General features: G+C 45.4%; 1 protein-coding gene across 1 annotated transcript in view; it reads right to left on the bottom strand.

The window, feature by feature from the left end:
- LOC125722169 (NACHT, LRR and PYD domains-containing protein 3-like) overlaps nucleotides 1-11,737 on the bottom strand; it is a 37,840-nt gene extending 26,103 nt beyond the window's left edge. The window contains exons 1-3 of the mRNA XM_048998349.1: nucleotides 11,719-11,737; nucleotides 7,245-7,346; nucleotides 6,378-6,491 (exon numbers count right to left, since the gene is read on the bottom strand). Of these exons, the coding sequence (XP_048854306.1) occupies nucleotides 6,378-6,491; nucleotides 7,245-7,306 (176 nt within the window). The 5' untranslated portion in view covers nucleotides 7,307-7,346; nucleotides 11,719-11,737. The remainder of the gene's footprint in view (nucleotides 1-6,377; nucleotides 6,492-7,244; nucleotides 7,347-11,718) is intronic.
- Nucleotides 11,738-12,255: the final 518 nt, after the last annotated feature.

Genomic DNA, 12,255 nt, shown 5'->3' with positions numbered 1-12,255 from the left:
ATGCGGTCAGCCATACAGTCAGCCATACGGTCAGCGGTACGGTCAGCCATACGGTCAGCGATATGGTCAGCGATACGGTCAGCGATACGGTCAGCCATACAGTCATCCATACGGTCAGTGATATGGTCAGCCATACGGTCAGCGATATGGTCAGCGATACGGTCAGCGATACGGTCAGCCATACGGTCAGCCATACGGTCAGTGATACGGTCAGCGATATGGTCAGCCATACGGTCAGCCATACGGTCAGCCATACGGTCAGTGATACGGTCAGTGATACAGTCAGCCATACGGTCAGCGATACGGTCAGTGTTACGGTCAGCCATACGGTCAGCCACACGGTCAGTGATACAGTCAGCCATACGGTCAGCCATACAGTCAGCCATACGGTCAGCGATACGGTCAGTGTTACGGTCAGCCATACGGTCAGCCACACGGTCAGTGATACGGTCAGCCATACGGTCAGCCATACAGTCAGCCATACGGTCAGCCACACGGTCAGCCATTCATCATCCAAAGTACATTTCCGGAGAGGCTCTCAAAATGGCCACAAATACGGTCCAAAGATGCCGAAGGGTTACAGACATTTTCTGATTTTTAAATGCCTGTTTGCAAACTATGCCTCATGCAAAGGGCCTATACATACTGAGTGACTGTGGGGAAAATCAAACATTAATTCAGAAGCTACCTGACTAGTTAGCATTGCGCTGGAATCGTCGGGTTACGGTAGCCCTCATGGAAGGTGGCGAATTCCCATCTTTCCAAGACTTTGCCAGATTCATATCAACTGAGGCAGAAATTGCATGCAATCCTGTCACCTGCCTACATGCACTTCACTCAGTGGATTCACGCCAGGATAAAATAATTACAAGGGAACCTAAAAGAAACAGGGCTAATGTTCTCAGCACTCAAGCCACTGTTGGCAGGGATAAAGAGACATCAACTAACGACAGAGTATGGGCTCCATGCATCTGATGCCAGTGTAACAAGCATCAACTCCACAGATGTCCTGATCTTATGAAAAGGATCAAGAGGATCTAATTATCCTGGACAGGCTCAAGGAAGGTATAAAGAAAACCTACCAAGGGCGTTATGAAATGCCACTTCCTTTTATACAACGGCCACATTTACCTGATAACAGGCAGCTTGCTGAAGTCAGGCTCAGACATTTAGGGTGGAAATTCTGCAAGGATGAGAAATATAAACAGGATTACACTGCAAACATGAAGGATATCATTGAGAGAGGTGATGCTGAAGAGGTCCATGATTTTGGCACTCATGGTGAACGATGGTTCATTCCCCACCATGGTGTCTACCATCCAAAAAAGCCAGATAAGTTGTGTGTTGTGTTCGACTGCTCTGCAAAGGACAATTGTACCAGTCTAAACGAACATCTACTTCCAGGTTCAGACATGATTAATAATCTAACTGGCGTTCTCATAAGGTTCCGGCAGCATCACATTGCTCTGACATGTGACACAGAGAAAATGTTTCATCAGTTCCATGTCAAGGAGAACGACCGCAACTATCTGCGCTTCCTGTGGTGGAAAGATGGAGACATGAGTCCACAGCCAAAAGAATACAGAATGAAGGAACATCTTTTTGGAGCAGTATCGTCTCCTGGCTGTGCAAACTATGGACTTAAACGTTTAGCTAATGAGAGCAGACACTCATCCATTAGGGTCCCAGTTTATTGATAGAGACTTCTACGTGGATGATGGAGTCACAAGTATGGAAACTGTGGAGAAGCCATTCAGTTAGCACAGGAGGCAAGAGAGGTATGTGCAAAGGGTGGCCTTCGTCTTCACAAGTTTGTGTGAAACACCCATGCTGTTTCACAGAGCACACCCCCATCAGAGCGTGCTGCAGATGGTAAGGCAAAGGAAATCACTTTCAATGACAGCCCCCTGGAACGAGCGCTGGGGATTCAGTGGAAGACAGAAAGTGATTGCTTTAAGTTTAAGATCACTCTAAAGGAACCACCAATGACACGGCGGGAAGTACTGTCTACCATTGCTTCTATATTCGATCCTCTTGGGTTCCTTGTTCCATATTTCCTTAAAGAGAAAAGGATCCTCCGGGAAATGTGTCACCAAGGTACTGGCTGGGACGATCCACTGCCAGAGGAGCTGGAGAGCTGGCAAAGGGACCTTGTCAAGTTAAAGACCATGAACTAAGAGAGGTATGTGCAAAGAGATAGATGCTACTTACCTCTCAATTTTGGAAGAGTTGTGAAGAGAGAGTTACACCACGTCTCTGACGCAAGCACGTGCACATGTTCGTAGCCAATAGGGTTCAGACATTTCGCCACAATACAAATCCTCAACAATGGCTTTATGTGTCACGCCCAGTTCATCCGATCCTCGTGTGTTGCCACACCCCCTCAACATCCACGTGTGCTTCCCCGATCGTGCCCAGCTGTTTCCTGTTATTTTCGGCTTGTCTGGTGTATTTAGTCCGCGTCTGAGTCCTTCTTCCCCAGACTTGTCATTAATGTTAGTTAATGTTAGTTACTCTGAGTTTGTTGCCGTCTGCCCTGTCTCTCCCGTTCCCTAATAAACCCTGAATTCCCTGCCTGCCTCGTCTTTCCCCGCTTCCTGCTCGCCCGTCCAACTGCGCCACTTGACCTCATGTCTCAATGGAAAAGAATCTAGAGGGAAAACCATAAATGAGTTGTTTTCCTCAAATTGGTTTAGTGGTTCTGTGTTCCTCTGGAAACAGGAAATATCGATAATAACAGATGTAGTATTGGAACCTCTAATAGGTGATCCAGAGGTGAGAAGAACTGGAACACTGCATACAGGGGTGTAGTGTCGCTGACCGCTTGTCCGAGTTCTCATCATGGTTGCAGGCTACTAAGGCCATTTCATGCCTTTTGCGACGAGTTAAAGGAAAAATAAATGGCCCCGCTAATGTAAGTGCATTGGAAAGTGCAGGGCGTGTCATGGTCAAACACCTCCAAAAGCAGGTGTACAAGCAAGAAATACAGTTACTGAAGAAGGGAGGTCGGGTGCCAGATCATCCCAAGGTGCAGCACCTACAGTAGATGCCTTTTTAGATGCAGATGGCATGATCAGGGTGGGAGGAAGGCTCAGTCGATCATCCTTCTCCAACTTACTCAGACACCCAGTGATCTTACCAAAAAACCATCATCTGACTAAGCTGATAATTAGTCATTATCATGAAAGAGTAAGACATCAAGGCGAGGGCTTTATCATCAATGAAATCAGATCCAATGGCTATTGGACTCCTGGAATAAGCAGAGCAGTTGCATCTTTTATCCGGCAGTGTGTCACTTGCCAGAGACTCAGAAGACCTGCAGAAGGTCAAAGGATGAGTGACCTTCCAAAGGAAGGTGTAGAGCCCTCCCCACCTTTCTCATAGTGTGGCATGGACTGTTTGGTCCCTTTACCACTAGAGAGGGAAGAAAGCAGCATAAAAGATATGGTTTGCTTTTCACTTGCTTCTGCTCGCGAGCGATCCATAGTGAAATGTTAGAGGATGTGTCCACTGGTGCCTTTATAAATGGTCTGAGATGTTTCATTGCAGTTCGTGGTGCTGTTCGGCAAATCTAATGTGATCAAGGCACCAACTTTGTGGGGGCAAAGAACGAATTGAACAAAGCTTTACAAGAACTTGACACTCCCGGACTCACCACCTTTCTATCCGAAAACCATGGTGATTTTGTTTTCAACGCACCTCACTCCTGTCACGCCGGAGGTGTGTGGGAGAGCCAGATAAGGACCATAAGGAGTGTGTTGAACTCCACATTATCATTGGCCTCTTGCAGACTCAACGGTACTTCTCTGCGAACGTTGTTTTATGAAGTCATGGTTATACTCAACAGTCGCCCACTTACTGTGGACAACCTGTGCAACCCTGATAGTATGGAACCACTCACAGCCAATCATCTACTTAAAATGAAGTCCAACATGGCTCTACCTCCACCAGGGAAGTTTGTTAGGGAGGACCTTTGTGGACAAAGGAGATGGCGCAGAGTACAGTGTCTGGCGGAACAATTTTGGAGTCACTGGAAAGGGAGTATCTCCACATTATTATTGCAAGACAGCGTTGGCACACACCGAAGAGAAATTTACAAGCGGGAGATACAGTGATGCTTGTGGATGACTTGTTACCCAGATGTGAATGGAAACTGGGATGGATTTTAGAGACTGTCACTGATGAAGATGGACTGGTAAGAAAGGGTAAAATATGTATAGGAGATAAGAGACTTAGCGAGAAAGGGGAACGCCTTGGTAAGCTGTCAGTGCTAGAACGTCCAGTGCAGAGGTTAGTCTTGTTATGAGAAGCTACTTAAGTACATTTCACTGATGTTTATGCTTTATTTTCCAAATGATACAGATTTGAAAAATATTTGTGTTTGTGGGTATTGCTTGGAACACACATAATTTTGGTGGGAGTGTAAATAACCCCAAGGTTTGACATGAGACTAATTAATGTTACAAAACATATTGAGTTGCGTATTGCATATTTTTTAATATACGTTTGTATTCTGTATTCATTTGTATACATTCATTTATGCTTATGTAGTTTTATTTAGTGCATCAAAAGAGACCCAAACCAGTAAAGACGGCTGGCAAAAAGTGTACGACAAATTAAATGTGTAAGTAGTTTTTAGTTATTATATTTATCACTTGAATGTAGTATTATGTTTCCAGTGTTTCATCATTCTTTTATTGTCATAATTACAGATAAAATACACGCACAATCATGCAGGATATGGGAACAAGTTAAAGTGAAGTACAAACACGACATTTCATTCATATATATATATGTTTGTATGTATGAGTTTGTGTGTGTATGTATGTGTTTCCTGATTTTACGTATATGAATGGCGAGGCCATGACTGAACCCATTTCCACGCACGGACACTATTAAGTCTGTGAGCTAATCCTAGTTTACGTAGAACAAACCTGCTCTGAGCAGGTTTGAGGATTTGGATGTGCTGCTATGACAACACATCCAGTAAGACTTTTGAAAAACCGTGCCAAGTGCCCCAGGCGGCCAGCGTGTACCAATTACCCCAGGCAGCCGGCGTATACCAACTACCCCAAGGCGGCTGGCGTGTGCCAAGTGCCCCAGGCGGCTGGCGTGTGCCAAGTGCCCTATGGCCTGACTATAGACCCAGAGAGACATGCATGCTAGTGGGCTGTAACACTGTTACCTCTCAGGGCTCTTTCTCTTACACCCCACAGGGGGGCGCATTTCATGACTTGCACTATAAATGTTGTGACTCACAGCTTGTAATGTCCTGAGGCCCCAGGGCACTGGCCCCACTGGCCCGGTCCATATCCCAGCCGAGGCTCCAGGGGGCGCTATCTTGGGGCACCTTCAGTCACCGGCTCATTCCCCCACCGTCAGCTAAGAAGCGCTACTGGGGATCTTTCCTGCCTGCTGCCGTTAGACACCACAATGCCTGCTGTCGATGTGCAGCCCCCACAGCCAGCCTTAACGTCCGAGTTTTAATGTGGTAAATGTAGCTCTCTGTTTTTAATCATATAAATAACATGCATTTCTATTTATATACTGAACAATATTGTATTTTCAGGACTTTTTCATAATGCACTGTGTACTTCTTAAACTTGTTAACTTACAGAAATTTTGTTTACTTCTATAAATGTTTACTCACTTGCACTATATCTGCTGTCTTTGCACGTTGTCTTTGTTTTACATTGTATATTTGTATCTGTGCACTTTGTTGCTGAACGCAAGAGAATTTAACCCTGGGATCAACAAATCATCTTATTTTATACTCAGGGGATGAGAACCACTGCAGTATCACATTAATTATGATCTGAATGAGCAAGTATTTAAACGTCACCTTTGGCAAAGAAACCAATAGTCTTTCTCTTTTTTGTCTGATGATAGTAGTTTATTGTTTAAGCCACACAGTTCGATTAAACATGTTAAACTGAAGCCTTCGTCTGAGTATGATCTAATGAATTCATGAGAGTGAAATTATTTGTTATCAAAACATAAACATCTGTCTCACAAGACGACAATCTATTGTCGAGTTATTCTTTAATGGACATGCAGGGGGGCAGGCAAACCAGTTTATTTCCAGCTCTGTGCTGAGGACTGAAATTTAAAATCTACTTTGCGATCAAATAACTTCCAATTCCAGCTCACAGAAAGCCAGGTTTTACAGTGATCCTCATCCATTTACCTCAGATGGTATTTATATAGAATACAGACAAAACTTTTGTTTAAATTCTCAAGGTGATGGAATCTGTTAAAGGTAAAAATTGGTGCATTCATTATAAATATGTTATTTCCTCATAGCTTGTATGTGTCTCTGTGCCATTTGACTGAGAGTCTGAATGTCCCCAACAGTGTTTGTTTAAATGCACATTTACCTTTGATCTGTAGGAAAAGGTCCCTCTCTGAAGTCGAGTGGGGGGTCCATTGACGCGTCACTCTTCAGGGAAACACAGCTGGGTACAGGGGAGTCTGCTCTCTCCATCAGGACACTGTGGGCAGCGAGAGGAAACAAACCCTCATGGTATAAATATAATTCATACAATGGGGACGGCATCACACTGCTGTTTAGCCTTCTGCTCTGCCTTCATGTACTTTGATATGCTGTGAAGCTCTTGATGTAAACAGACTTATTTACAGTCAGCTTTAAAGGCAATTGTCTCATCTAAAATTTAGATATTATATGAAACTTTTAGCATCACTGTTAAAAACCTCGACAACTAGACTTGGCTGATGTTCCTTTTTACCTGTTTATATATGTTTTTGTTTGTTTGTTTAGTTTTGTTATGTGGCCATTTTGTATAGGAGGGATGGTCTGTTACTCGCCTCTAGTATAAAAGAACTGGCTGATTGTGGAAGAAGACGGTGAAGACAGAAGATGGCGAGGTCTTTTTATTAAGCTACACATATTAAAGTGCTGCCCACTGACCAGCCCCAGCTAGGAGCCCAGTTTACTTTTATGTTATGGCCTGACTATAGACCCAGAGAGACATGCATGCTAGTGGGCTGTAACACTGTTACCTCTCAGGGCTCTTTCTCTTACACCCCACAGGGGGGCGCATTTCATGACTTGAACTATAAATGTTGTGACTCACAGCTTCTAATGTCCTGAGGCCCCAGGGCACTGGCCCCACTGGCCCGGTCCATAACCCAACCGAGGCTCCAGGGGGCGCTTCAGCCACCGGCTCATTCCCCCACCGGGAGCTAAGAAGCGCTACTGGTTACACTGTGACTCAGACTGTTACCTCTCAGGGCTCTTTCTGTTACACCCCACAGGGGGCCGCATTTCAGAAGCAGATCCATCCATTTCTATGCTGATCCAGACCAGATGATTCCTGCTGGGGCCTCTGTGAACATGAAGGGTAAGTAGATACATAGATAAATACACAATATCGAGTACTCAGCATTTTTACATCAAACTGATGAACTGGACTCATGTAACTATAATTACACATAGTAAAGAGGTTTAGTGCAAAATTTCAATGCCACATTTTTTTATAAATATATGTATAAACATCGTCTCCTGGAGCCGACACCTTATGGTGGTGGAGGGGTTTGCGTGTTCCAGTGATCCCAGGAGCTAAGCTGCCCGGGGCTTTATGCCCCTGGTAGGGTCACCCAAGGCAAACAGGTCCTGGGTGAGGAACCAGACGAACTGCGGCTCATTAGACCCCTTATGATGAGTAAAAACATGGATTCACGTTCTCCTTCCCCTGGACGCGGGTCACTAGACTTTTATAGATGGAATTTCTAGGCACAGCCGGGGCGTTGAGGGTGTCCGGTTTGGTGACCTCAGGATTAGGTCTCTGCTTTTTGCAGACGATGTGGTTCTCTTGGGCTCATCAGACTGTGACCTTCAGTTCTCACTGGAGCAGTTCGCAGCCAAGTGTGAGGCGGCTGAGATGAGAATCAGCACCTCCAAATCCGAGACCATGGTCCTCAGCTGGAAAAGGGTGGAGTGCTCTCTCCGGATCAGGGAGGGGGTCTTTCCCCAAGTGGAGGAGTTTAAGTATCTCAAGATCTCAAGGTCTTGTTCACGAGTGAGGGAAGGATGGAGTGGGTGATCGACAGGCGGATCGGTGACTGCAGTGGGTGCTTGTATACAGCAGTGATATTCCAGCAGACCAGGGGAGGGTAGATGTACTTAAACAAAGTACATCTACACAGTACAGTACAAAAACAAGGACCTCCATCACACCTATCACCCCCCTACCCTCCCCCCGGAACTCAGAATACACGAAGCGCATGTGAGCCGGCTGTCCCAGAAACAGAAATCCAAGAAGCCCCCAGACCAGACAGTGTCTCCCCCTCCTGCCTCAGAACCTGTGCTGATCAGCTGGCTCCCATCTTCACCCGCATCTTCAATAGATCCCTGGAGCTGTGTGAAGTTCCCTCCTGCTTCAAACGCTCCACCATTATCCCGTCCCCAAGAAACCCACCATCACAGGACTGAATGACTACAGACCTGTCGCTTTGACGTCTGTGGTCATGAAATCCTTTGAACGTCTGGTTTTAGCCCATCTGAAGGACATTACAGGACACCAGCTGGATCCCCTGCAGTTTGCCTACCGGGCAAACAGGTCGCTGGATGATGCAGTGAATATGGGGCTGCATTATATCCTGCAACATCTCAACCGTCCAGGAACTTTTTCCAGGATCCTCTTTGTGGAGTTTAGTTCGGCTTTCGACAGCATTGTGCCTAGTCTCCTCTCCTCCAAACTCTCCCAGCTCAACGTTTCACCAGCTACCTGCCAGTGGATCACCAGCTTCCTGACAGACAGGAAGCAGCAAGTAAGGCTGGGGGGTCACTTCTGAAACACGGTCCCTCAGTATTGGTGCCCCTGAAGGATGTGTCCTCTCCCCACTGCGCTTCTCCCTCTACACCAATGACTGCACCTCCAGGAACTCAGCTGTAAAACTCCTGAAGTTTGCAGACGCCACCATCATTGGACTCATTCAGGATGGTGATGAGTCTGCATACCAGCAGGAAGTGGAGCGGCTGGTACTCTGGTGCAGTCAGCACAACCTGGAGCTGAACACGAACAAGAATGTAGAGATGACAGTGGACTTCAGGAGTCGTCCGTCATCACTGCTCCCCCTCAGCATATCAGACAGCCCGGTGTCTACTGTGGAGTTCTTCAAGTTCCTGAGTACCACCATCTCCCAGGACCTGAAGTGGGAGACCAACATCTCCTCCATCCTCAAAAAGGCCCAGCAGAGGATGTACTTCCTGAGACAATTGAGGAAGTACAGTCTTCCACAGGAGCTGCTGATCCAGTTCTACACTGCAGTCACTGAGTCTGTCCTCTGCTCCTCCATCACAGTCTGGTATGGAGCAGCCACCAAACAGGACAGGAAGAGACTGCAGCGGACCGTACAGACAGCAGAAAGATCATCGGTGCCCCCCTGCCCTCCATCACAGTCTGGTATGGAGCAGCCACCAACCAGGACAGGAAGAGACTGCAGTGGACCGTACGGACAGCAGAAAGATCATCGGTGCCCCCCTGCCCTCCATCACAGTCTGGTATGGAGCAGCCACCAAACAGGACAGGAAGAGACTGCAGCGGACCGTAGGGACAGCAGAAAGATCATCGGTGCCCCCCTGCCCTCCATCACAGTCTGGTATGGAGCAGCCACCAAACAGGACAGGAAGAGACTGCAGCGGACCGTACAGACAGCAGAAAGATCATCGGTGCCCCCCTGCCCTCCATCACAGTCTGGTATGGAGCAGCCACCAAACAGGACAGGAAGAGACTGCAGCGGACCGTACGGACAGCAGAAAAGATCATCGGTGCCCCCCTGCCCTCCATCACAGTCTGGTATGGAGCAGCCACCAAACAGGACAGGAAGAGACTGCAGCGGACCGTACGGACAGCAGAAAAGATCATCGGTGCCCCCCTGCCCTCCATCACAGTCTGGTATGGAGCAGCCACCAAACAGGACAGGAAGAGACTGCAGCGGACCGTACGGACAGCAGAAAAGATCATCGGTGCCCCCCTGCCCTCCATCCAGGACCTGTCTCTCTCAAGATCCAGGAAAATGGCAGGAGAATCATCACAGATCCCACACACCCTGGACACAGACTTTCTGAGCTGCTGCCCTCTGGCAGACGATATAGAAGCCTGCAGACCAGGACACCCAACACAGGAACAGCTTCTCTCCCCTCGCCATCTCCCTCCTAAACAGCTGATCTGTCACACTGCTAAACACCTACAGCACTGCAACTGCACTCTATGTACAGTCTGTGGGATATATTTCTGTAATCTTTGTATTTTCTGTATATAAGATTTACATTGCTTACTATATCGTATTGTTCATTTACACACTTTATGTGTATATGTGTGTGTATGTGATGTATATATGAATGTATATATGTACACATGTGTATATATATATATATATATATACAGTATCCATAAATATATTTACATTTATAAATAGTATAAACATATTATACATACAAATAACTTTTATACATTTTTTTAACATTTACCTTTATATTTTTACACTGTTATGCTTGAGAGACCATCGACCGGAATCTAATTCCTTTTATGTGTTCGCTCATATACTTGGCCAATAACCACGATTCAGATTCCGATTCTAATTATGATTTTGATTCTGACAAAGGCTGATTTCCAAGGGAACTAAAAGTATGACAAGTTCGGGGTTAGAATTTAATGCTTTATTTCCAGTAGGTTGTGTATGTTTGTAACATTACAAAGTGTTTTTTATAAAAATTTGATCATAATTTGAAAACCATATCAAACACTGTACACCAGGGGTCTCCATCTCCGGTCCTGGAGAGCTACTGTCCAGTAAGTTTTTCTATCCTACCTGGATATTTACCTGAGAACAGGTGTGATTCATCAGAAGCCAAGAAGTCACGTGATCTCGTACAGGACGACCGCTCAGCTCCCAACTATTTAATTTCTCCACCATTTAACCTCCAAATCGCTATTACAACAGTTCCGAATATACTTTAACCATGTCGAAGTCACAGATTTACCCATTTTTTTCTCAACTCGTTCTCACACTGACAAGAAAATAAATAAATAAATCGGCTCGACAAGTAGCCGCTAGTCACTAAGTCAGGAAGAGGAAGACTCCTATTGTATCGTGGGCGGTGCCGATTCTGTGCTGGGCCGAATTTTGGCTCGTATCGATGGTATTGAAAAATCTCTAAACGTCTTGGACGATATAAAATCATCAATTTCCTCCACTGAGAGATCTCTTTCTAGCTTATTACTGTTAATGATTTGTTGCGATTGTTCGGCTCCACTACTTACGGTTTGGCGGAGTGGCCCCAACCCCTGCACCCCCCAGTAGACATACATATGAGGTGATTGAGGTATGGATTGATTCTGATCGTATATGGACTAATCATCCCGAGATTCAAATACGTCGTCCACGATTCACCCATAATATTATTGTACCATGGTTGAACTGCACAAACATGTTTTTCATTGGTCACTTATATAACTTGTTTTTCAAGAATAACTTCTCACAGAAAGAGTTAGAACACCTGTCTTGTCTTGTCTTTCTCTGGGGAAATTGACGCTTACCTTGCTTCTCCCAGGGGAAAAGAGGAAACGTTGCCTAAAATGCTTCGTTACCACAAGCGCAAACCCGCCGTCTGTGTAAAAGTGAAGTTTGTGTCTCTCAAATCACATCGTGTGTTTATTTTCCGGTAAAATGTGTGACCCCCCCCCCCGTATTTACCCCGGTCGGTGTCCGCGATGTGTGATTCATTCCTGGTCGATGGCTCTCCTGCGCCCTTTGCGGGACTGATAATAAAGAGCTCACACTTAAACACACACAACACAATTAACCATGTGTGTGTGTGTGTGTGTATGTATATATATATATATATATATATATATATATATATATATATATATATATATATATATACCACCTTCTGTCATTCAGCTGCGCTGTGGGTTGCGTTTGACATTCTTTACTGATTATTAAAATCAGACTTGCGTACTCTTTGCATTAAACAGTTTAAATACAACTATAAAGTATGACTATAATTAAGATCAGCACATTTCAGATTGGAGAACACAGAACAGATACGTGGTAAAACCTTTGATTTAATAAAATGTTAAGCATTGAGTTTAACCCGGATGTTTCGGCACACTGGCATTAATCCCCAACACTTAATAAAAGAAAAACTTAATATAGCTTCAAAATATTACAGCTACGTCCCGGTCCATAATTACGCAGCACAGTATATTAGGCGAACTCATGGCTGAG

The sequence above is a fragment of the Brienomyrus brachyistius genome, unplaced genomic scaffold (assembly GCF_023856365.1).
Source record: "Brienomyrus brachyistius isolate T26 unplaced genomic scaffold, BBRACH_0.4 scaffold37, whole genome shotgun sequence".
NCBI lineage: Eukaryota > Metazoa > Chordata > Actinopteri > Osteoglossiformes > Mormyridae > Brienomyrus > Brienomyrus brachyistius.
The sequence above is the reverse complement of the archived record's forward strand: the minus strand, read 5'-3'. Positions and strand labels throughout refer to the sequence as shown.